Source organism: Coregonus clupeaformis, chromosome 36 (assembly GCF_020615455.1).
Source record: "Coregonus clupeaformis isolate EN_2021a chromosome 36, ASM2061545v1, whole genome shotgun sequence".
Taxonomy (NCBI): domain Eukaryota; kingdom Metazoa; phylum Chordata; class Actinopteri; order Salmoniformes; family Salmonidae; genus Coregonus; species Coregonus clupeaformis.
In genome coordinates this window covers 39,634,842-39,662,129 of record NC_059227.1, presented here as the reverse complement: position 1 = coordinate 39,662,129, position 27,288 = coordinate 39,634,842, and the positions used below count along the sequence as shown (strand labels likewise).

Below are 27,288 nucleotides of genomic sequence, written 5' to 3'. Positions count from 1 at the left end.
TATGACGTGTGTGTGTGTTTGTGTTGGCATGTGCGTGTGTGTAGGTGTTTCTGTGTGGAGTGTGTGGATCTGTTGGTGGGTGTGGGTTCGGCGTCAGCTGCAATCAGAGAGGACCCCTGGAACTGCTACATGTGTGAAACAGACAACACACACGGGTTACTACGACGACGCGACGACTGGCCGTCACGACTACAGGTGTTCTTTGCTAACAACCATGAACAGGAGTTTGTAAGTCAAAGGTCACGTAGAAGTGTTTACATGTTTCAATGTCTTGGTCTAAAGCAGGAGTATCAAACTGGTCCCCCCTGTTCCACATATTAGGTTTCCAACTACCTGACACACCTTATTCAACTAACTTGCTGATTAATTGCATAGTTGAATAAGGTGTGCGAGTGTTGGAGATCAATGATGTGGAACGGGGGGGACCAGTTTGATACCCCTGCTTTAGACCGACACATTAAAACATGTAAACTTCTCAAAATGTTTTATGGCTGAGGATCACAAGGATGACATTGACGATCCCCCCACCCCATCCCCCCCCCATCCCTCCCCCCAAGGAGGCAGCCAGGTTGTACCCTCCTGTAGCAGCTGAGAGGAGACAGCCAATCAGAGTCCTCTCTCTGTTCGACGGCATCGCCACAGGTCAGAACACCAGTGTGTGTGTGTGTGTGTGTCTGTGTGTGTGTGTGTGTGTGTGTGTGTGTGTGTGTGTCTGTGTCTGTGTGTGTGTGTGTGTGTGTGTGTGTGTAGTATAATGTTTTTGTCTATATGTGTGTTATTAATGTGTGTGTGTGTGTATAGGTCTGTTGGTGCTAAGGGACCTGGGTATTCAGGTGGACAGGTACGTGGCTTCAGAGGTGTGTGAGGATTCTATCACCGTGGGGATCGTACGTCACCATGGTTCCATCATATATGTTGGAGACATCCGCAACGTCACACACAAACACGTGAGTCTTCTCCCCCCCCCTCTTCTCTCCCCCTCTTCTCTCCCCCTCTTCTTCTCCTCTTATCTCCTCCTCCTCTTATCTCCTCCTTCTCCTCCTCTCCTCCTCCTCTTATCTCCTCCTCCTCTTATCTCCTCCTCCTCTCCTCCTTCTCCTCCTCTCCTCCTCCTCTTATCTCCTCCTCCTCTTATCTCCTCCTCCTCTCCTCCTCTCCTCCTTCTCCTCCTCTCCTCCTCCTCTTATCTCCTCCTCCTCTTATCTCCTCCTCCTCTCCTCCTCTCCTCCTTCTCCTCCTCTCCTCCTTCTCCTCCTCTCCTCCTCCTCTTATCTCCTCCTCCTCTTATCTCCTCCTCCTCTCCTCCTCTCCTCCTTCTCCTCCTCTTCTCCTCCTCTTATCTCCTCCTCCTCTTCCCTCCTCCTCTCCTCCTCTCCTCCTTCTCCTCCTCTTCTCCTCCTCTCCTCCTCCTCTTCTCTCCTCCTCCTCTTCTCTCCTCCTTCTAAAGTTCCATAATAACTCTAACCCTATCGTAGATCCAACTCAGTGGTCTTGTGGTTAAAGTGTTGTCTGCCCTGGGATTGGAAAGTGGGGGTTCGACCCCAAGTCGAGTCATATCAAAAACATCAAAAATGTGACCTGATGCCATTAAGGAGATGGATAGACTAGTGTCCTGTCCAGGGGGTGTCCTGCTGTCTCACTACAGAAACAGGAGATAGACTAGTGTCCTGTCCAGGGGGTGTACTGGTACATCAAGCTGTCTCACTACAGAAACAGGAGAGAGACTAGTGTCCTGTCCAGGGGGTGTCCTGTACATCAAGCTGTCTCACTACAGAAACAGGAGATAGACTAGTGTCCTGTCCAGGGGGTGTACTGGTACATCAAGCTGTCTCACTACAGAAACAGGAGAGAGACTAGTGTCCTGTCCAGGGGGTGTCCTGTACATCAAGCTGTCTCACTACAGAAACAGGAGATAGACTAGTGTCCTGTCCAGGGGGTGTACTGGTACATCAAGCTGTCTCACTACAGAAACAGGAGATAGACTAGTGTCCTGTCCAGGGGGTGTCCTGCTGTCTCACTACAGAAACAGGAGATAGACTAGTGTCCTGTCCAGGGGGTGTCCTGTACATCAAGCTGTCTCACTACAGAAACAGGAGATAGACTAGTGTCCTGTCCAGGGGGTGTACTGGTACATCAAGCTGCCTCACTACAGAAACAGGAGAGAGACTAGTGTCCTGTCCAGGGGGGTGTACTGGTACATCAAGCTGTCTCACTACAGAAACAGGAGATAGACTAGTGTCCTGTCCAGGGGGTGTACTGTACATCAAGCTGCCTCACTACAGTAACAGGAGATAGACTAGTGTCCTGTCCAGGGGGTGTCCTGCTGTCTCACTACAGAAACAGGAGATAGACTAGTGTCCTGTCCAGGGGGTGTACTGGTACATCAAGCTGTCTCACTACAGAAACAGGAGATAGACTAGTGTCCTGTCCAGGGGGTGTCCTGCTGTCTCACTACAGAAACAGGAGATAGACTAGTGTCCTGTCCAGGGGGTGTACTGGTACATCAAGCTGTCTCACTACAGAAACAGGAGAGAGACTAGTGTCCTGTCCAGGGGGTGTCCTGTACATCAAGCTGTCTCACTACAGAAACAGGAGATAGACTAGTGTCCTGTCCAGGGGGTGTACTGGTACATCAAGCTGTCTCACTACAGAAACAGGAGATAGACTAGTGTCCTGTCCAGGGGGTGTCCTGCTGTCTCACTACAGAAACAGGAGATAGACTAGTGTCCTGTCCAGGGGGTGTCCTGTACATCAAGCTGTCTCACTACAGAAACAGGAGATAGACTAGTGTCCTGTCCAGGGGGTGTACTGGTACATCAAGCTGCCTCACTACAGAAACAGGAGAGAGACTAGTGTCCTGTCCAGGGGGTGTACTGGTACATCAAGCTGTCTCACTACAGAAACAGGAGATAGACTAGTGTCCTGTCCAGGGGGTGTACTGTACATCAAGCTGCCTCACTACAGTAACAGGAGATAGACTAGTTTCCTGTCCAGGGGGTGTCCTGCTGTCTCACTACAGAAACAGGAGATAGACTAGTGTCCTGTCCAGGGGGATGTACTGGTACATCAAGCTGTCTCACTACAGAAACAGGAGATAGACTAGTGTCCTGTCCAGGGGGTGTACTGGTACATCAAGCTGTCTCACTACAGAAACAGGAGATAGACTAGTTTCCTGTCCAGGGGGTGTACTGGTGTCTCACTACAGAAACAGGAGATAGACTAGTGTCCTGTCCAGGGGGTGTACTGTACATCAAGCTGTCTCACTACAGAAACAGGAGATAGACTAGTGTCCTGTCCAGGGGGTGTCCTGCTGTCTCACTACAGAAACCGGAGATAGACTAGTGTCCTGTCCAGGGGGTGTCCTGCTGTCTCACTACAGAAACCGGAGATAGACTAGTGTCCTGTCCAGGGGGGTGTCCTGCTGTCTCACTACAGAAACAGGAGATAGACTAGTGTCCTGTCCAGGGGGTGTCCTGCTGTCTCACTACAGAAACAGGAGATAGACTAGTGTCCTGTCCAGGGGGTGTACTGGTACATCAAGCTGTCTCACTACAGCCTGTCCAGGGGGTGTCCTGCTGTCTCACTACAGAAACAGGAGATAGACTAGTGTCCTGTCCAGGGGGTGTCCTGCTGTCTCACTACAGAAACAGGAGATAGACTAGTGTCCTGTCCAGGGGGTGTCCTGCTGTCTCACTACAGAAACCGGAGATAGACTAGTGTCCTGTCCAGGGGGTGTCCTGCTGTCTCACTACAGAAACCGGAGATAGACTAGTGTCCTGTCCAGGGGGTGTCCTGCTGTCTCACTACAGAAACAGGAGATAGACTAGTGTCCTGTCCAGGGGGTGTCCTGCTGTCTCACTACAGAAACAGGAGATAGACTAGTGTCCTGTCCAGGGGGTGTACTGGTACATCAAGCTGTCTCACTACAGCCTGTCCAGGGGGTGTCCTGCTGTCTCACTACAGAAACAGGAGATAGACTAGTGTCCTGTCCAGGGGGGTGTCCTGCTGTCTCACTACAGAAACAGGAGATAGACTAGTGTCCTGTCCAGGGGGTGTCCTGCTGTCTCACTACAGAAACAGGAGATAGACTAGTGTCCTGTCCAGGGGGTGTACTGGTACATCAAGCTGTCTCACTACAGCCTGTCCAGGGGGTGTCCTGCTGTCTCACTACAGAAACAGGAGATAGACTAGTGTCCTGTCCAGGGGGTGTCCTGCTGTCTCACTACAGAAACAGGAGATAGACTAGTGTCCTGTCCAGGGGGTGTCCTGCTGTCTCACTACATAAACAGGAGATAGACTAGTGTCCTGTCCAGGGGGTGTCCTGCTGTCTCACTACAGAAACAGGAGATAGACTAGTGTCCTGTCCAGGGGGTGTACTGGTACATCAAGCTGTCTCACTACAGCCTGTCCAGGGGGTGTCCTGCTGTCTCACTACAGAAACAGGAGATAGACTAGTGTCCTGTCCAGGGGGTGTCCTGCTGTCTCACTACAGAAACAGGAGATAGACTAGTGTCCTGTCCAGGGGGTGTCCTGCTGTCTCGCTACAGAAACAGGGAGATAGACTAGTGTCCTGTCCAGGGGGTGTACTGGTACATCAAGCTGTCTCACTACAGCCTGTCCAGGGGGTGTCCTGCTGTCTCACTACAGAAACAGGAGATAGACTAGTGTCCTGTCCAGGGGGTGTCCTGCTGTCTCACTACAGAAACAGGAGATAGACTAGTGTCCTGTCCAGGGGGTGTCCTGCTGTCTCACTACAGAAACAGGAGATAGACTAGTGTCCTGTCCAGGGGGTGTCCTGCTGTCTCACTACATAAACAGGAGATAGACTAGTGTCCTGTCCAGGGGGTGTCCTGCTGTCTCACTACAGAAACAGGAGATAGACTAGTGTCCTGTCCAGGGGGTGTACTGGTACATCAAGCTGTCTCACTACAGCCTGTCCAGGGGGTGTCCTGCTGTCTCACTACAGAAACAGGAGATAGACTAGTGTCCTGTCCAGGGGGGTGTCCTGCTGTCTCACTACAGAAACAGGAGATAGACTAGTGTCCTGTCCAGGGGGTGTCCTGCTGTCTCACTACAGAAACAGGGAGATAGACTAGTGTCCTGTCCAGGGGGTGTCCTGCTGTCTCACTACATAAACAGGAGATAGACTAGTGTCCTGTCCAGGGGGTGTCCTGCTGTCTCACTACATAAACAGGAGATAGACTAGTGTCCTGTCCAGGGGGTGTCCTGCTGTCTCACTACAGAAACAGGAGATAGACTAGTGTCCTGTCCAGGGGGTGTCCTGCTGTCTCACTACAGAAACAGGAGATAGACTAGTGTCCTGTCCAGGGGGTGTCCTGCTGTCTGGTTCAGACATGGCTACTGACTAAACACCATACGTTCTGTCTGTAGATCCAGGACTGGGGTCCATTTGACCTGGTGATTGGAGGAAGTCCCTGTAATGACCTGTCCATTGTCAACCCCGCCAGGAAGGGACTCTTCGGTGGGTGTGTGTCTCACATTTCATCAGTACCTCCCTGTGAAATGTCCCTCATAATAAAGTCTGTGTGTGTGTACCCTCCAGAGGGTACTGGGCGGCTGTTCTTTGAGTTTTACCGGCTACTCCACGAGGCCCGTCCCAAACCAGACGACCACCGACCGTTCTTCTGGCTCTTTGAGAATGTCGTTGCCATGGGGATCAGCGACAAGAGAGACATCTCACGCTTCCTCGAGGTACACACACATGCACTCACACACACACATTAATGTTGGGCATTCACTCTAGAGCAGGGATGGGCAACTGGTGGCATGCGGCCCTCCTTTTGAAGGCCTTCAGATCAATCCCCCAAATAACTCTGTCGTGGTCTCAACTTACTGTTGCGAGGTACATCAATAGAATACATTTGGTTGTGCATCAACAGTTTTTATCTTGTTATGTCAGTCACTGATAGTCACTCAATTAGCCCATTAATTAGCAACTGCAGCCCCTCATGATGAGGTCCAATTTTTTTGTGGCCCCTCCCCCATAAAAGTTGCCTATCCCTGCTCTAGAGCATACAGTAATCCAGTGGATTCATTGTTGTCTATGGCACATTGCTGCCCCCGTGTGGCCATGAGAGGTACCTCATGTATTAATTGTTGTCAATTACAGTTACATTTACGTCATTTAGCAGACGCTCTTATCCAGAGCGACTTACAAATAGGTGCATTCACCCTATAGCCAGTGGGATAACCACTTTACAATATCTTTTTTTTTCTTTCTTTTTAGGGGGGTAGAAGGATTACTTTATCCTATCCCAGGTATTCCTTAAAGAGGTGGGGTTTCAAATGTCTCCGGAAGGTGGTGAGTGACTCCGCTGTCCTGGCGTCGTGAGGGAGCTTGTTCCACCAATGGCGCATTGCTGCCCCCGTGTGGCCATGAGAGGTACATGAGCTCTCACACATACTGAGGACAACACTGTCTAACTGTGTGTGTGTGTGTTTTCCAGTGTAACCCAGTGATGATCGATGCCAAAGAGGTGTCTGCTGCCCACCGCGCCAGATACTTCTGGGGAAACCTTCCGGGCATGGGACGGTAAGACACTGAATTATAATAACCAGAATAATAATGAAACAGTAGTGTAATAGTGATAATGTCTGTGTTCAGACCTCTCACAGCCATGGTGAATGATAGACTGGAACTACAAGACTGTCTGGAGCACGGACGCACAGCCAAGGTACACGCGTGTGTGTGTGTGTGTGTGTGTGTGTGTGTGTGTGTGTGTGTGTGTGTGTGTGTGTGTGTGTGTGTGTGTGTGTGTGTAGGACAGCACTCTGGTAAATAAACTTAAATTGACATTTTTATTGCCGCACGAACATTTCGGTATGAGCCCTTCTTCAGCATGCAAGGCTAAATGACCCCTGACCTACACAGCATGCAAGGCTAAATGACCCCTGACCTACACAGCATGCAAGGCTAAATGACCCCTGACCTACACAGCATGCAAGGCTAAATGACCCCTGACCTACACAGCATGCAAGGCTAAATGACCCCTGACCTACACAGCATGCAAGGCTAAATGACCCCTGACCTACACAGCATGCAAGGCTAAATGACCCCTGACCTACACAGGTGGGCTAAATGACCCCTGACCTACACAGCATGCAAGGCAATGGCAATCAATATCACAACAGCTATACTACACAGGTGGGCATAATTCTACATTCCCAGTCAGTATTGGCCCATCGAGAGATCCCAGCAGAGAGAGCTGGGGAGGAAATATATATGACAGTCCAATACAGACACACAATTACATTACATTATATTATGATGTCATTACCTAAATGTTTGGCCTATTTAGAACCTACTACAAAAAACCTAAAAAATAAAATAAAAAGACATTCCAACTTTGGTGACCACCTACAGACCATTTCTGTATGGACCTCGCTTTGTGCACGGGGGCATTGTCCTGCTGAGACAGGAAAGGGCCTTCCCCAAACTGTTGCCACAAAGTTGGAAGCACAGAAATGTCTACTATGTCATTGTATGCTGTAGCGTTAAGATTTCCCTTCACTGGAACTAAGGGGCCTAGCCCGAACCATGAAAAACAGCCCCAGACCATTATTCCTCCTCCACCAAACTTTACAGTTGGCACTATGCATTCGGGCAGGTTGCGTTCTCCTGGCATCCGCCAAACCCAGATTTGTTCATTGGCCTGCCAGATAGTGAAGCGTGATTCATCACTCCAGAGAACGTGTTTCCACTGCTCCAGAGTCCAATTGCAGCGAGCTTTACCCCACTCCAGCCGACGCTGGGCATTGCGCATGGTGATCTTAGGCTTGAGTGCGGCTGCTCGGCCATGGAAACCCATTTCATGAAGCTCCCGATGAACAGTTATTGTACTGACATTGCTTCCAAAGGCAGTTTGGAACTCAGTAGTGAGTGTTGCAACCGAGGACAGACAATTTTTACGCGCTGTGCGCTTCAGCCCTCGGCGCTCCCGTTCTAAGAGCTTGTCTTGGGCTATCTCTGCACGGCTGAGCCGTTGTTGCTCCTAGACGTTTCCACTTCCCAATAACAGCAGGTACAGTTGACCGGGGCAGCTCTAGCAGGGCAGATATTGCCAAACTGACTTTTTGGAAAGGTGGCATCCTATGACGGTGCCATGTTGAAAGTCACTGAGCTCTTCAGTAACACCATTCTACTGCCAACGTTTGTCTATGGAGATTGCATGGCTGTGTGCTCGATTTTATACACCTGTCAGCAACGGGTGTGGCTGAAACAGCTGAATCCACTAATTTGAAGGGGAGTCCACGTCCTGTGTATTACACGGAGACCCCTGCTTTGGTAAAGCGTTTGAATCCCCCCCGAGGTTTTGCTATAGGAGACCCTCAAATTTGCGGGATGTTTAGTAAGGACAGAAACAAGAATCACATTTTATGTCTATCATTCCTGATCCCTTGTCACCACGATGTCCACTGTTACCCCACGATCAGAGGGAACTCTCCTATCCAACCACATCCGGGTCGGAGGATAAAGGTTCAAGGTAGAATAACATGTCTCCTGAAGTGTTGCTGTAACTTTTATTACGTAGGTAACACAAAACCTGAACTTAAGGCAAGGATTTGTGAGCATCAGAGCTCCATTCACAACCATGATGAAAAATCACCTTTTGCCAGGCATTTCAACAGCCATAATCATGAACTAAGTACCTTACATTATATGGGCATTGAATTGGTGAAGGTATTGAATTAGATTTCACTCCTTGACAAGAGTCACTAGAGACTCAAAGCCACGAGGGTTTCAAACGTTGCTTGTTAGTGGGAGTAGATGAGGAGAAATGGCCTCTTCAAAGAGAGAAATATTGAATAGAACGCTTGGTCCTCTTCAAAGAGAGAAATATTGAATAGAACGCTTGGTCCTCTTCAAAGAGAGAAATATTGAATAGAACGCTTGGTCCTCTTCAAAGAGATACATATTGAATAGAACGCTTGGTCCTCTTCAAAGAGAGACATATTGAAGGCCACTCTAAAATGTACAGTTTTGTCACACAACACAATGCCACAGATGTCTCAAGTTTTGAGGGAGTATGTAATTGGTATGCTGACTGCAGGAATATCCACCAGAGCTGTTGCCAGAGAATTGAATGTTCATTTCTCTACCATAAGCCACCTCCAATGTCGTTTGAGAAAATTTGGCAGTACGTCCAACCGGCCTCACAACCGCAGACCATGTGTATTGCGTCGTTCAGTATATCTTTATTTGATTGTCATGTCCCTCTGCTGGGATCTCTACTGACTAGTACTGACTGTTAATGTATCATGATGCCCACCTGTGAGGTCTGGTTGTTGTGATATTGATTGCCATTGCCTTGACCGCTGAAGAAGGGCTCATACCCCAAACGTTCATGATGCAATAAAAATATGTCAATTTCAGTTTATTCACCGGAGTGCTGTTCTATTTCTGTTATAGGAGGATCCAGCACCTGATTTAAGTTTCTATAAGGTGGAGTGGAGCACCGTGTTGATCTTTCCATGTGTCTGTGTTTAACCACTTGGTCAGGTGTGTCCCCTCCTGACCAGAAACATATATTTATCTGTTGTAGTTTGGGAAGGTGCGTACGATAACAACACGTTCTAACTCGGTGAAGCAGGGGAAGGATCAACACTTCCCTGTTTACATGGACAACAAGGAGGACATACTCTGGTGCACTGAGATGGAGAGGTAACCCCTGACCCCTGACCTAACTATACTGAGATGGAGAGGTAACCTCTGACCCCTGACCTAACTATACTGAGATGGAGAGGTAACCTCTGACCCCTGACCTAACTATACTGAGATGGAGAGGTAACCTCTGACCCCTGACCTAACTATACTGAGATGGAGAGGTAACCTCTGACCCCTGACCTAACTATACTGAGATGGAGAGGTAACCTCTGACCCCTGACCTAACTATACTGAGATGGAGAGGTAACCCCTGACCTAACTATACTGAGATGGAGAGGTAACCTCTGACCTAACTATACTGAGATGGAGAGGTAACCCCTGACCCCTGACCTAACTATACTGAGATGGAGAGGTAACCTCTGACCCCTGACCTAACTATACTGAGATGGAGAGGTAACCTCTGACCTAACTATACTGAGATGGAGAGGTAACCCCTGACCCCTGACCTAACTATACTGAGATGGAGAGGTAACCTCTGACCCCTGACCTAACTATACTGAGATGGAGAGGTAACCTCTGACCCCTGACCTAACTATACTGAGATGGAGAGGTAACCTCTGACCCCTGACCTAACTATACTGAGATGGAGAGGTAACCTCTGACCCCTGACCTAACTATACTGAGATGGAGAGGTAACCCCTGACCTAACTATACTGAGATGGAGAGGTAACCCCTGACCCCTGACCTAACTATACTGAGATGGAGAGGTAACCTCTGACCCCTGACCTAACTATACTGAGATGGAGAGGTAACCTCTGACCCCTGACCTAACTATACTGAGATGGAGAGGTAACCTCTGACCCCTGACCTAACTATACTGAGATGGAGAGGTAACCCCTGACCCCTGACCTAACTATACTGAGATGGAGAGGTAACCCCTGACCCCTGACCTAACTATACTGAGATGGAGAGGTAAGACCCCTGACCTAACTATACTGAGATGGAGAGGTAACCCTCTGACCCCTGACCTAACTATACTGAGATGGAGAGGTAACCCCTGACCCCTGACCTAACTATACTGAGATGGAGAGGTAACCTCTGACCCCTGACCTAACTATACTGAGATGGAGAGGTAACCTGCTGACCTAACTATACTGAGATGGAGAGGTAACCTCTGACCCCTGACCTAACTATACTGAGATGGAGAGGTAACCTCTGACCCCTGACCTAACTATACTGAGATGGAGAGGTAACCTCTGACCCCTGACCTAACTATACTGAGATGGAGAGGTAACCTCTGACCCCTGACCTAACTATACTGAGATGGAGAGGTAACCTCTGACCCTGACCTAACTATACTGAGATGGAGAGGTAACCTCTGACCCCTGACCTAACTATACTGAGATGGAGAGGTAACCTCTGACCCCTGACCTAACTATACTGAGATGGAGAGGTAACCTCTGACCCCTGACCTAACTATACTGAGATGGAGAGGTAACCTCTGACCCCTGACCTAACTATACTGAGATGGAGAGGTAACCTCTGACCCCTGACCTAACTATACTGAGATGGAGAGGTAACCTCTGACCCTGACCTAACTATACTGAGATGGAGAGGTAACCTCTGACCCCTGACCTAACTATACTGAGATGGAGAGGTAACCTCTGACCCCTGACCTAACTATACTGAGATGGAGAGGTAACCTCTGACCCCTGACCTAACTATACTGAGAGATGGAGAGGTAACCTCTGACCCCTGACCTAACTATACTGAGATGGAGAGGTAACCTCTGACCCCTGACCTAACTATACTGAGATGGAGAGGTAACCTCTGACCCCTGACCTAACTATACTGAGATGGAGAGGTAACCTCTGACCCCTGACCTAACTATACTGAGATGGAGAGGTAACCTCTGACCCCCTGACCTAACTATACTGAGATGGAGAGGTAACCTCTGACCCCTGACCTAACTATACTGAGATGGAGAGGTAACCTCTGACCCCTGACCTAACTATACTGAGATGGAGAGGTAACCTTGACCCTGACCTAACTATACTGAGATGGAGAGGTAACCTCTGACCCCTGACCTAACTATACTGAGATGGAGAGGTAACCTCTGACCCCTGACCTAACTATACTGAGATGGAGAGGTAACCTCTGACCCCTGACCTAACTATACTGAGATGGAGAGGTAACCCCTGACCCCTGACCTAACTATACTGAGATGGAGAGGTAACCTCTGACCCCTGACCTAACTATACTGAGATGGAGAGGTAACCCCTGACCCCTGACCTAACTATACTGAGATGGAGAGGTAACCTCTGACCTAACTATACTGAGATGGAGAGGTAACCTCTGACCCCTGACCTAACTATACTGAGATGGAGAGGTAACCTCTGACCCCTGACCTAACTATACTGAGATGGAGAGGTAACCTCTGACCCCTGACCTAACTATACTGAGATGGAGAGGTAACCCCTGACCTAACTATACTGAGATGGAGGTAACCTCTGACCCTGACCTAACTATACTGAGATGGAGAGGTAACCTCTGACCCCTGACCTAACTATACTGAGATGGAGAGGTAACCCTGACCCCTGACCTAACTATACTGAGATGGAGAGGTAACCTCTGACCCCTGACCTAACTATACTGAGATGGAGAGGTAACCTCTGACCACCTAACTCTGAGATGACCCTGACCTAACTATACTGAGATGGAGAGGTAACCTCTGACCCCTGACCTAACTATACTGAGATGGAGAGGTAACCCTGACCCCTGACCTAACTATACTGAGATGGAGAGGTAACCTCTGACCCCTGACCTAACTATACTGAGATGGAGAGGTAACCCTGACCCCTGACCTAACTATACTGAGATGGAGAGGTAACCTCTGACCCCTGACCTAACTATACTGAGATGGAGAGGTAACCTCTGACCCCCTGACCTAACTATACTGAGATGGAGAGGTAACCTCTGACCCCTGACCTAACTATACTGAGATGGAGAGGTAACCTCTGACCCCTGACCTACTACTGAGATGGAGAGGTAACCTCTGACCTAACTATACTGAGATGGAGAGGTAACCTCTGACCCTGACCTAACTATACTGAGATGGAGAGGTAACCTCTGACCCCTGACCTAACTATACTGAGATGGAGAGGTAACCTCTGACCCCTGACCTAACTATACTGAGATGGAGAGGTAACCTGACCCCTGACCTAACTATACTGAGATGGAGAGGTAACCCTGACCCCTGACCTAACTATACTGAGATGGAGAGGTAACCTCTGACCCCTGACCTAACTATACTGAGATGGAGAGGTAACCTCTGACCCCTGACCTAACTATACTGAGATGGAGAGGTAACCTCTGACCCCTGACCTAACTATACTGAGATGGAGAGGTAACCCCTGACCCCTGACCTAACTATACTGAGATGGAGAGGTAACCTCTGACCCCTGACCTAACTATACTGAGATGGAGAGGTAACCTCTGACCCCTGACCTAACTATACTGAGATGGAGAGGTAACCCCTGACCTAACTATACTGAGATGGAGAGGTAACCTCTGACCCCTGACCTAACTATACTGAGATGGAGAGGTAACCCCTGACCCCTGACCTAACTATACTGAGATGGAGAGGTAACCCTGACCCCTGACCTAACTATACTGAGATGGAGAGGTAACCCTGACCCCTGACCTAACTATACTGAGATGGAGAGGTAACCCTGACCCCTGACCTAACTATACTGAGATGGAGAGGTAACCTCTGACCCCTGACCTAACTATACTGAGATGGAGAGGTAACCCTGACCCCTGACCTAACTATACTGAGATGGAGAGGTAACCCCTGACCCCTGACCTAACTATACTGAGATGGAGAGGTAACCTCCTGACCCCTGACCTAACTATACTGAGATGGAGAGGTAACCTCTGACCCCTGACCTAACTATACTGAGATGGAGAGGTAACCTCTGACCCCTGACCTAACTATACTGAGATGGAGAGGTAACCTCTGACCCCTGACCTAACTATACTGAGATGGAGAGGTAACCTCTGACCCCTGACCTAACTATACTGAGATGGAGAGGTAACCTCTGACCCCTGACCTAACTATACTGAGATGGAGAGGTAACCTCTGACCCCTGACCTAACTATACTGAGATGGAGAGGTAACCTCTGACCCCTGACCTAACTATACTGAGATGGAGAGGTAACCTCTGACCCCTGACCTAACTATACTGAGATGGAGAGGTAACCTCTGACCCCTGACCTAACTATACTGAGATGGAGAGGTAACCCTGACCCCTGACCTAACTATACTGAGATGGAGAGGTAACCTCTGACCCTGACCTAACTATACTGAGATGGAGAGGTAACCTCTGACCCCTGACCTAACTATACTGAGATGGAGAGGTAACCTCTGACCCTGACCTAACTATACTGAGATGGAGAGGTAACCCCTGACCCCTGACCTAACTATACTGAGATGGAGAGGTAACCTCTGACCCCTGACCTAACTATACTGAGATGGAGAGGTAACCCCTGACCCCTGACCTAACTATACTGAGATGGAGAGGTAACCTCTGACCCCTGACCTAACTATACTGAGATGGAGAGGTAACCCTGACCCCTGACCTAACTATACTGAGATGGAGAGGTAACCCTGACCCCTGACCTAACTATACTGAGATGGAGAGGTAACCTCTGACCCCCTGACCTAACTATACTGAGATGGAGAGGTAACCCTGACCCCTGACCTAACTATACTGAGATGGAGAGGTAACCTCTGACCCCTGACCTAACTATACTGAGATGGAGAGGTAACCTCTGACCCCTGACCTAACTATACTGAGATGGAGAGGTAACCTCTGACCCCTGACCTAACTATACTGAGATGGAGAGGTAACCTCTGACCCCTGACCTAACTATACTGAGATGGAGAGGTAACCTCTGACCCCTGACCTAACTATACTGAGATGGAGAGGTAACCTCTGACCCCTGACCTAACTATACTGAGATGGAGAGGTAACCTCTGACCCCTGACCTAACTATACTGAGATGGAGAGGTAACCTCTGACCCCTGACCTAACTATACTGAGATGGAGAGGTAACCTCTGACCCCTGACCTAACTATACTGAGATGGAGAGGTAACCTCTGACCCCTGACCTAACTATACTGAGATGGAGAGGTACCTCTGACCTAACTATACTGAGATGGAGAGGTAACCCCTGACCTAACTATACTGAGATGGAGAGGTAACCTCTGACCCCTGACCTAACTATACTGAGATGGAGAGGTAACCCCTGACCCCTGACCTAACTATACTGAGATGGAGAGGTAACCTCTGACCCCTGACCTAACTATACTGAGATGGAGAGGTAACCTCTGACCTAACTATACTGAGATGGAGAGGTAACCTCTGACCCCTGACCTAACTATACTGAGATGGAGAGGTAACCTCTGACCCCTGACCTAACTATACTGAGATGGAGAGGTAACCTGACCCCTGACCTAACTATACTGAGATGGAGAGGTAACCTCTGACCCCTGACCTAACTATACTGAGATGGAGAGGTAACCTGAGCCCTGACCTAACTATACTGAGATGGAGAGGTAACCCCTGACCCCTGACCTAACTATACTGAGATGGAGAGGTAACCCTGACCCCTGACCTAACTATACTGAGATGGAGAGGTAACCTGACCCCTGACCTAACTATACTGAGATGGAGAGGTAACCTGACCCTGACCTAACTATACTGAGATGGAGAGGTAACCTCTGACCCCTGACCTAACTATACTGAGATGGAGAGGTAACCTCTGACCCCTGACCTAACTATACTGAGATGGAGAGGTAACCCTGACCCCTGACCTAACTATACTGAGATGGAGAGGTAACCTCTGACCCCTGACCTAACTATACTGAGATGGAGAGGTAACCTGACCCTGACCTAACTATACTGAGATGGAGAGGTAACCTCTGACCCCTGACCTAACTATACTGAGATGGAGAGGTAACCTCTGACCCCTGACCTAACTATACTGAGATGGAGAGGTAACCTCTGACCCCTGACCTAACTATACTGAGATGGAGAGGTAACCTCTGACCCCTGACCTAACTATACTGAGATGGAGAGGTAACCCTGACCCCTGACCTAACTATACTGAGATGGAGAGGTAACCCTGACCCTGACCTAACTATACTGAGATGGAGAGGTAACCTCTGACCCCTGACCTAACTATACTGAGATGGAGAGGTAACCTCTGACCCCTGACCTAACTATACTGAGATGGAGAGGTAACCTCTGACCCCTGACCTAACTATACTGAGATGGAGAGGTAACCTCTGACCCCTGACCTAACTATACTGAGATGGAGAGGTAACCCCTGACCCTGACCTAACTATACTGAGATGGAGAGGTAACTCTGACCCCTGACCTAACTATACTGAGATGGAGAGGTAACCTCTGACCCCTGACCTAACTATACTGAGATGGAGAGGTAACCTCTGACCCCTGACCTAACTATACTGAGATGGAGAGGTAACACCCTGACCTAACTATACTGAGATGGAGAGGTAACCTCACTGACCTAACTATACTGAGATGGAGAGGTAACCCTGACCCTGACCTAACTATACTGAGATGGAGAGGTAACCCTGACCTGACCTAACTATACTGAGATGGAGAGGTAACCCTGACCCCTGACCTAACTATACTGAGATGGAGAGGTAACCCTGACCCCTGACCTAACTATACTGAGATGGAGAGGTAACCCCTGACCCCTGACCTAACTATACTGAGAGATGGAGAGGTAACCCTGACCCCTGACCTAACTATACTGAGATGGAGAGGTAACCACCTGACCTAACTATACTGAGATGGAGAGGTAACCTCTGACCCCTGACCTAACTATACTGAGATGGAGAGGTAACCTCTGACCCCTGACCTAACTATACTGAGATGGAGAGGTAACCTCTGACCCCTGACCTAACTATACTGAGATGGAGAGGTAACCTCTGACCCCTGACCTAACTATACTGAGATGGAGAGGTAACCTCTGACCCCTGACCTAACTATACTGAGATGGAGAGGTAACCTCTGACCCCTGACCTAACTATACTGAGATGGAGAGGTAACCTCTGACCCTGACCTAACTATACTGAGATGGAGAGGTAACCTCTGACCCCTGACCTAACTATACTGAGATGGAGAGGTAACCTCTGACCTAACTATACTGGGAGGAGGTAACCTCTGACCCCTGACCTAACTATACTGAGATGGAGAGGTAACCTCTGACCCCTGACCTAACTATACTGAGATGGAGAGGTAACCTCTGACCCTGACCTAACTATACTGAGATGGAGAGGTAACCTCTGACCCCTGACCTAACTATACTGAGATGGAGAGGTAACCTCTGACCCCCTGACCTAACTATACTGAGATGGAGAGGTAACCTCTGACCCCTGACCTAACTATACTGAGATGGAGAGGTAACCTCTGACCCCTGACCTAACTATACTGAGATGGAGAGGTAACCTCTGACCCCTGACCTAACTATACTGAGATGGAGAGGTAACCTCTGACCCCTGACCTAACTATACTGAGATGGAGAGGTAACCTCTGACCCCTGACCTAACTATACTGAGATGGAGAGGTAACCTCCTGACCTAACTATACTGAGATGGAGAGGTAACCCTGACCCCTGACCTAACTATACTGAGATGGAGAGGTAACCTCTGACCCCTGACCTAACTATACTGAGATGGAGAGGTAACCTCTGACCCCTGACCTAACTATACTGAGATGGAGAGGTAACCTCTGACCCCTGACCTAACTATACTGAGATGGAGAGGTAACCCCTGACCCCTGACCTAACTATACTGAGATGGAGAGGTAACCTCTGAACCCCTGACCTAACTATACTGAGATGGAGAGGTAACCTGACCCTGACCTAACTATACTGAGATGGAGAGGTAACCTCTGACCCTGACTAACTATACTGAGATGGAGAGGTAACCTTGACCCTGACCTAACTATACTGAGATGGAGAGGTAACCTCTGACCCCTGACCTAACTATACTGAGATGGAGAGGTAACCTCTGACCTAACTATACTGAGATGGAGAGGTAACCTCTGACCCCTGACCTAACTATACTGAGATGGAGAGGTAACCTCTGACCTAACTATACTGAGATGGAGAGGTAACCTCTGACCCCTGACCTAACTATACTGAGATGGAGAGGTAACCCTGACCCTGACCTAACTATACTGAGATGGAGAGGTAACCTCTGACCCCTGACCTAACTATACTGAGATGGAGAGGTAACCTCTGACCCCTGACCCTAACTATACTGAGATGGAGAGGTAACCCTGACCCTGACCTAACTATACTGAGATGGAGAGGTAACCCCTGACCCCTGACCTAACTATACTGAGATGGAGAGGTAACCTCTGACCCCTGACCTAACTATACTGAGATGGAGAGGTAACCCCTGACCCCTGACCTAACTATACTGAGATGGAGAGGTAACCTCTGACCCCTGACCTAACTATACTGGAGATGGAGAGGTAACCTCTGACCCCTGACCTAACTATACTGAGATGGAGAGGTAACCCCTGACCTAACTATACTGAGATGGAGAGGTAACCTCTGACCCCTGACCTAACTATACTGAGATGGAGAGGTAACCTCTGACCCCTGACCTAACTATACTGAGATGGAGAGGTAACCCCTGACCCCTGACCTAACTATACTGAGATGGAGAGGTAACCCCTGACCCCTGACCTAACTATACTGAGATGGAGAGGTAACCTCTGACCCCTGACCTAACTATACTGAGATGGAGAGGTAACCCTGACCCCTGACCTAACTATACTGAGATGGAGAGGTAACCCCTGACCCCTGACCTAACTATACTGAGATGGAGAGGTAACCTCTGACCTGACCTAACTATACTGAGATGGAGAGGTAACCCTGACCCCTGACCTAACTATACTGAGATGGAGAGGTAACCCTGACCCCTGACCTAACTATACTGAGATGGAGAGGTAACCTCTGACCCTGACCTAACTATACTGAGATGGAGAGGTAACCCTGACCCCTGACCTAACTATACTGAGATGGAGAGGTAACCTCTGACCCCTGACCTAACTATACTGAGATGGAGAGGTAACCTCTGACCCTGACCTAACTATACTGAGATGGAGAGGTAACCTCTGACCCCTGACCTAACTATACTGAGATGGAGAGGTAACCTCTGACCCCTGACCTAACTATACTGAGATGGAGAGGTAACCCCTGACCCTGACCTAACTATACTGAGATGGAGAGGTAACCTCTGACCCCTGACCTAACTATACTGAGATGGAGAGGTAACCCTGACCCCTGACCTAACTATACTGAGATGGAGAGGTAACCCTGACCCTGACCTAACTATACTGAGATGGAGAGGTAACCCCTGACCCCTGACCTAACTATACTGAGATGGAGAGGTAACCTGACCCCTGACCTAACTATACTGAGATGGAGAGGTATGACCTCGAGAGGTAACCTCTGACCTAACTATACTGAGATGGAGAGGTAACCCTGACCCCTGACCTAACTATACTGAGATGGAGAGGTAACCCTGACCCCTGACCTAACTATACTGAGATGGAGAGGTAACCTCTGACCCCTGACCTAACTATACTGAGATGGAGAGGTAACCCTGACCCCTGACCTAACTATACTGAGATGGAGAGGTAACCCTGACCCCTGACCTAACTATACTGAGATGGAGAGGTAACCTCTGACCCCTGACCTAACTATACTGAGATGGAGAGGTAACCCCTGACCCCTGACCTAACTATACTGAGATGGAGAGGTAACCTCTGACCCCTGACCTAACTATACTGAGATGGAGAGGTAACCTCTGACCCCTGACCTAACTATACTGAGATGGAGAGGTAACCTCCCTGACCTAACTATACTGAGATGGAGAGGTAACCTCTGACCCCTGACCTAACTATACTGAGATGGAGAGGTAACCTCTGACCCCTGACCTAACTATACTGAGATGGAGAGGTAACCTCTGACCCCTGACCTAACTATACTGAGATGGAGAGGTAACCTCTGACCCCTGACCTAACTATACTGAGATGGAGAGGTAACCCTGACCCTGACCTAACTATACTGAGATGGAGAGGTAACCCTGACCCCTGACCTAACTATACTGAGATGGAGAGGTAACCTACCTGACCTAACTATACTGAGATGGAGGGTAACCCCTGACCCTGACCTAACTATACTGAGATGGAGAGGTAACCCCTGGCTAACTATACTGAGATGGAGAGGTAACCTCTGACCCCTGACCTAACTATACTGAGATGGAGAGGTAACCTCTGACCCCTGACCTAACTATACTGAGATGGAGAGGTAACCTCTGACCCTGACCTAACTATACTGAGATGGAGAGGTAACCCCTGACCCCTGACCTAACTATACTGAGATGGAGAGGTAACCCTGACCCTGACCTAACTATACTGAGATGGAGAGGTAACCTCTGACCCCTGACCTAACTATACTGAGATGGAGAGGTAACCTCTGACCCCTGACCTAACTATACTGAGATGGAGAGGTAACCTCTGACCCCTGACCTAACTATACTGAGATGGAGAGGTAACCCCTGACCTAACTATACTGAGATGGAGAGGTAACCTCTGACCCCTGACCTAACTATACTGAGATGGAGAGGTAACCCCTGACCTAACTATACTGAGATGGAGAGGTAACCTCTGACCCCTGACCTAACTATACTGAGATGGAGAGGTAACCTCTGACCCCTGACCTAACTATACTGAGATGGAGAGGTAACCCCTGACCCCTGACCTAACTATACTGAGATGGAGAGGTAACCTCTGACCCCTGACCTAACTATACTGAGATGGAGAGGTAACCCCTGACCCCTGACCTAACTATACTGAGATGGAGAGGTAACCCCTGACCCCTGACCTAACTATACTGAGATGGAGAGGTAACCTCTGACCTAACTATACTGAGATGGAGAGGTAACCCCTGACCCCTGACCTAACTATACTGAGATGGAGAGGTAACCCCTGACCTAACTATACTGAGATGGAGAGGTAACCTCTGACCCCTGACCTAACTATACTGAGATGGAGAGGTAACCCCTGACCCCTGACCTAACTATACTGAGATGGAGAGGTAACCTCTGACCCCTGACCTAACTATACTGAGATGGAGAGGTAACCCCTGACCCCTGACCTAACTATACTGAGATGGAGAGGTAACCTCTGACCCCTGACCTAACTATACTGAGATGGAGAGGTAACCTCTGACCCCTGACCTAACTATACTGAGATGGAGAGGTAACCTCTGACCCCTGACCTAACTATACTGAGATGGAGAGGTAACCTCTGACCCCTGACCTAACTATACTGAGATGGAGAGGTAACCCCTGACCCCTGACCTAACTATACTGAGATGGAGAGGTAACCCTGACCCCTGACCTAACTATACTGAGATGGAGAGGTAACCTCTGACCCCTGACCTAACTATACTGAGATGGAGAGGTAACCTCTGACCCCTGACCTAACTATACTGAGATGGAGAGGTAACCTCTGACCCCTGACCTAACTATACTGAGATGGAGAGGTAACCCCTGACCCCTGACCTAACTATACTGAGATGGAGAGGTAACCTCTGACCCCTGACCTAACTATACTGAGATGGAGAGGTAACCTCTGACCCCTGACCTAACTATACTGAGATGGAGAGGTAACCTCTGACCCCTGACCTAACTATACTGAGATGGAGAGGTAACCTCTGACCCCTGACCTAACTATACTGAGATGGAGAGGTAACCTCTGACCCTGACCTAACTATACTGAGATGGAGAGGTAACCCCTGACCCCTGACCTAACTATACTGAGATGGAGAGGTAACCCTGACCCCTGACCTAACTATACTGAGATGGAGAGGTAACCCTGACCCTGACCTAACTATACTGAGATGGAGAGGTAACCTCTGACCCCTGACCTAACTATACTGAGATGGAGAGGTAACCCTGACCCCTGACCTAACTATACTGAGATGGAGAGGTAACCCCTGACCCCTGACCTAACTATACTGAGATGGAGAGGTAACCCCTGACCCCTGACCTAACTATACTGAGATGGAGAGGTAACCCCTGACCTAACTATACTGAGATGGAGAGGTAACCTCTGACCCCTGACCTAACTATACTGAGATGGAGAGGTAACCCTGACCCCTGACCTAACTATACTGAGATGGAGAGGTAACCTCTGACCCCTGACCTAACTATACTGAGATGGAGAGGTAACCTCTGACCCCTGACCTAACTATACTGAGATGGAGAGGTAACCTCTGACCCTGACCTAACTATACTGAGATGGAGAGGTAACCTCTGACCCCTGACCTAACTATACTGAGATGGAGAGGTAACCTGACCCTGACCTAACTATACTGAGATGGAGAGGTAACCTCTGACCCTGACCTAACTATACTGAGATGGAGAGGTAACCCTGACCCCTGACCTAACTATACTGAGATGGAGAGGTAACCCTGACCCCTGACCTAACTATACTGAGATGGAGAGGTAACCTCTGACCCCTGACCTAACTATACTGAGATGGAGAGGTAACCTCTGACCCCTGACCTAACTATACTGAGATGGAGAGGTAACCTCTGACCCCTGACCTAACTATACTGAGATGGAGAGGTAACCTCTGACCCCTGACCTAACTATACTGAGATGGAGAGGTAACCCCTGACCCCTGACCTAACTATACTGAGATGGAGAGGTAACCTCTGACCCCTGACCTAACTATACTGAGATGGAGAGGTAACCCCTGACCTAACTATACTGAGATGGAGAGGTAACCTGACCCTGACCTAACTATACTGAGATGGAGAGGTAACCCCTGACCCCTGACCTAACTATACTGAGATGGAGAGGTAACCCTGACCCCTGACCTAACTATACTGAGATGGAGAGGTAACCTCTGACCCCCTGACCTAACTATACTGAGATGGAGAGGTAACCTGACCCCTGACCTAACTATACTGAGATGGAGAGGTAACCTCTGACCCCTGACCTAACTATACTGAGATGGAGAGGTAACCTCTGACCCTGACCTAACTATACTGAGATGGAGAGGTAACCTCTGACCCCTGACCTAACTATACTGAGATGGAGAGGTAACCTCTGACCCCTGACCTAACTAATACTGGAGATGAGAGGTAACCCCTGACTGACCTAACTATACTGAGATGGAGAGGTAACCTCTGACCCCTGACCTAACTATACTGAGATGGAGAGGTAACCCTGACCCCTGACCTAACTATACTGAGATGGAGAGGTAACCCCTGACCCCTGACCTAACTATACTGAGATGGAGAGGTAACCTCTGACCCCTGACCTAACTATACTGAGATGGAGAGGTAACCCCTGACCCTGACCTAACTATACTGAGATGGAGAGGTAACCCCTGACCCCTGACCTAACTATACTGAGATGGAGAGGTAACCCCTGACCCCTGACCTAACTATACTGAGATGGAGAGGTAACCTCTGACCCCTGACCTAACTATACTGAGATGGAGAGGTAACCCTCTGACCTAACTATACTGAGATGGAGAGGTAACCTCTGACCCCTGACCTAACTATACTGAGATGGAGAGGTAACCTCTGACCCCTGACCTAACTATACTGAGATGGAGAGGTAACCCCTGACCCCTGACCTAACTATACTGAGATGGAGAGGTAACCTCTGACCCCTGACCTAACTATACTGAGATGGAGAGGTAACCCCTGACCCCTGACCTAACTATACTGAGATGGAGAGGTAACCCCTGACCTAACTATACTGAGATGGAGAGGTAACCCCTGACCCCTGACCTAACTATACTGAGATGGAGAGGTAACCTCTGACCCCTGACCTAACTATACTGAGATGGAGAGGTAACCTCTGACCCCTGACCTAACTATACTGAGATGGAGAGGTAACCTCTGACCCCTGACCTAACTATACTGAGATGGAGAGGTAACCTCTGACCCCTGACCTAACTATACTGAGATGGAGAGGTAACCTCTGACCCTGACCTAACTATACTGAGATGGAGAGGTAACCCCTGACCCCTGACCTAACTATACTGAGATGGAGAGGTAACCCCTGACCCCTGACCTAACTATACTGAGATGGAGAGGTAACCTCTGACCCCCTGACCTAACTATACTGAGATGGAGAGGTAACCCCTGACCCCTGACCTAACTATACTGAGATGGAGAGGTAACCTCTGACCCCTGACCTAACTATACTGAGATGGAGAGGTAACCTCTGACCCCTGACCTAACTATACTGAGATGGAGAGGTAACCTCTGACCCCTGACCTAACTATACTGAGATGGAGAGGTAACCTCTGACCCCTGACCTAACTATACTGAGATGGAGAGGTAACCTCTGACCCCTGACCTAACTATACTGAGATGGAGAGGTAACCTCTGACCCCTGACCTAATTATACTGAGATGGAAAGGTAACCTCTGACCCCTGACCTAACTATACTGAGATGGAGAGGTAACCTCTGACCCCTGACCTAACTATACTGAGATGGAGAGGTAACCCCTGACCCCTGACCTAACTATACTGAGATGGAGAGGTAACCCCTGACCCCTGACCTACACACCGTTCAAAAGTTTGGGGTCACTTAGAAATGTCCTTGTTTTCGAAAGAAAAGCAATTTTCTATTGTCTCTACTGACCTCTAACCTCTGACCTTTTACCTCTCTCTGCAGGGTTTTTGGGTTCCCGGTCCACTACACTGATGTGTCCAACATGAGTCGTCTCTCCAGACAGCGTCTGTTGGGGCGGTCCTGGAGCGTTCCGGTCATACGACACCTCTTCGCTCCGCTCAAAGAGTACTTCGCCTGCAACTAATACACACACACACACACACACACACACACACACACACACACACACACACACACACACACACACACACACACACACACACACACACACACACACACACACACACACACACACATCAACTGAAAGAGTTCTCAGCCTGGAGCCCCTCCCACGACCCACAGGCCGACGCCCAACCAGAAAGGTTACAGCCCCACCCCGGTGTTAACCAATCACAAGCCAGGACACGCCCCAACCCCGGTGCTAACCAATCACAAACCAGGACACACACCCACCCCGGTGCTAACCAATCACAAACTGAAACTGTTATCCAACCACAAAGCAACACTCCAACAACCTGGACTATCTCTCTTCCAGTCTCTGTCACACACGTCAGACGTCATGGTGCTAGTCGACCAAGGTGCTTCAACACTCATTCATGGTTCATCTCCTCTACATCTCATCTCCCTTCAGGACTGATAATCAAATCTATGGTGCTACACACACACGCACGCACGCACACGCACACGCACACACACACACACACACGCACACACGCACACACGCACACACGCACACACGCACACACGCACCCACGCACGCACGCACGCACGCACACGCACACGCACACACACAGACACACACGCACACACACACACACACACACACACACACACACACACAGAGAGGTCACTACCAGGTCTTTCTACAGTAGTTTCATTAGTTTACAGTGTTTCTTTCTCTTTAGGTAGCAGCTTGTTTTCTACAGTTCAGCGTAGTGGAGGGGTTAGAGGTCAGGGGTTAGAGGTTAGAGGTTAGGGGTTAGAGGTCAGGGGTTAGAGGTCAGGGGTTAGAGGTCAGGGGGTAGAGGTCAGGGGTTAGAGGCCAGGTGTTAGAGGTCAGGGGTTAGAGGTCAGGGGGTAGAGGTCAGGGGTTAGAGGTCAGGGGTTAGAGGTTAGGGGTTAGAGGTCAGGGGTTAGAGGCCAGGGGGTAGAGGTCAGGGGTTAGAGGCCAGGTGTTAGAGGTCAGGGGTTAGAGGTCAGGGGGTAGAGGTCAGGGGTTAGAGGTCAGGGGTTAGAGGTCAGGGGTTAGAGGTTAGGGGTTCTACACTTCAGCGTAGTGGAGGGGTTAGAGGTCAGGGGGTAGAGGTCAGGGGTTAGAGGTCAGGGGTTAGAGGTCAGGGGTTAGAGGTCAGGGGTTAGAGGTCAGGAGTTAGAGGTCAGGGGTTCTACAGTTCAGCGTAGTGGAGGGGTTAGAGGTCAGGGGTTCTACAGTTCAGCGTTGTGGAGGGGTTACAGGTCAGGGGTTAGAGGTCAGGGGTTAGAGGTCAGGGGTTAGAGGTCAGGGGTTAGAGGTCAGGGGTTAGAGGTCAGGGGTTCTACAGTTCAGCGTAGTGGAGGTAGTTCAGCATGATGAGTAACTTGCCTGAGACCTGAGGACTCAGGTTACTGCCCAGAGAGAGCCTAGTCTTTAGTTCAGCGGGCTAACATGGTCTCGTGGCGCGCAGACAATCTAGGTTTACTCAGCAGTCGGTCACACTAGCAGGTTACACAGTTTGCTGCGCACACACACAGTTATGATGAGCTGTTTCCAACACTGTGCTCCGTCACGCGCAAACACACCTGTCTCCCATGGTGCAGTGGGGCGTTATGTCATAAGGTGCTCCCTTACGGTAATATGGTTGCTATGGGTTACTATAGTTACTATGGGTTATTATAGTTACTATGGGTTACCATCAGTTACTATCTGTCAGTATAGTGAGTGGTCTGTTGTACTGTAGGGGGAGGGGCTTGGGGCCAGGGGGTGGGATGTTTATTTGTTGTTTGATGTGATTTACTGGTGGTTATTTGATTGACAGGTGATAAGTCAACGAAGGTTATGGTCATCTGTTGACAGTTTTAACAAGGTGGAGGCCGAGCAGGCTGTCATACACACAGACATGGCTCGTCTCATGGCTGGAATGAAGAGGAAGGACTGGTGAGGTTTCAAAAGGTGCTCAAATGAAATATGACAAATCTATAGTTAGAATATATCAGATCTATAGTTAGAATAAGGTTGTCTTTCCAATGGCTGTATTTAGTTGTGGTAGAGAGTCAAAGGCAAAATTATGTACTCTTGTATCTTGTATGCAGAATAACTAAAGGCATTTTAACTTTGTACTTGAACCTGAAATGAATAAAGGATTCATGTTTTAGCCTAGAGATACTGTCTGGCGTGTATTGTGGTACATATACCTTCTTCCTCCCTCCCCAGCAAATCGTGAACATTCTCAGAACATTCGCTAAGATTCCCATTAAGTTCTAGCTAGGGTTTTATCTAACATTAGGATGTTTTGATCATAAATGTTTTAGAACATTCCAAGGATATTTCATCTTTACAACATCTTTAAAAACCACCACAGAACATTCCCCAAAAGCAGAACATTCCCCAAAAGCAGAACATTCCCCAAAAGCAGAACATTCGTATAAAATATTTGCCTGATGTTTCAAGAACGTTCCTAAACGTTCCTTAATGTGTTCTTTAAAAGGTTCCCAGAATGTTTCATTAGGTTGTGGGAACAGTCTGGTGGGAACATCACAAAATATATGTTCCAAAACACCAAAACTGTCCAGTTGTGTGGCTGTTTCAACAACCTTTATTTTAGGGTGCCAAAAACATTCACCTGGTGTTACAAGAACGTTCCCAGAACACATTTAGTCTGTTATTTAATGGTTACCAGAATGTTTC

At 48.9% G+C, this 27,288-nt stretch overlaps 1 protein-coding gene and 1 long non-coding RNA gene across 3 annotated transcripts in view; both read left to right on the top strand.

Annotated features, from left to right (window-relative positions):
* Nucleotides 1–25,129, top strand: part of LOC121552431 (DNA (cytosine-5)-methyltransferase 3A) — a 164,584-nt gene extending 139,455 nt beyond the window's left edge. For both annotated transcript variants that reach the window (XM_041865365.1, XM_041865364.1), the window contains 9 exons: nucleotides 45–228; nucleotides 558–642; nucleotides 802–947; nucleotides 5,392–5,482; nucleotides 5,564–5,712; nucleotides 6,468–6,553; nucleotides 6,626–6,695; nucleotides 9,564–9,682; nucleotides 24,447–25,129. In XM_041865365.1, the coding sequence (XP_041721299.1) occupies nucleotides 45–228; nucleotides 558–642; nucleotides 802–947; nucleotides 5,392–5,482; nucleotides 5,564–5,712; nucleotides 6,468–6,553; nucleotides 6,626–6,695; nucleotides 9,564–9,682; nucleotides 24,447–24,588 (1,072 nt within the window). In that variant the 3' untranslated portion in view covers nucleotides 24,589–25,129. The remainder of the gene's footprint in view (nucleotides 1–44; nucleotides 229–557; nucleotides 643–801; nucleotides 948–5,391; nucleotides 5,483–5,563; nucleotides 5,713–6,467; nucleotides 6,554–6,625; nucleotides 6,696–9,563; nucleotides 9,683–24,446) is intronic.
* A 52-nt stretch (nucleotides 25,130–25,181) lies between these two features.
* Nucleotides 25,182–26,762, top strand: LOC121552446. Its single transcript, XR_005997199.1, has 2 exons — nucleotides 25,182–25,354; nucleotides 25,860–26,762. It is a non-coding gene; the product is annotated as an uncharacterized LOC121552446 (long non-coding RNA).
* Nucleotides 26,763–27,288: the final 526 nt, after the last annotated feature.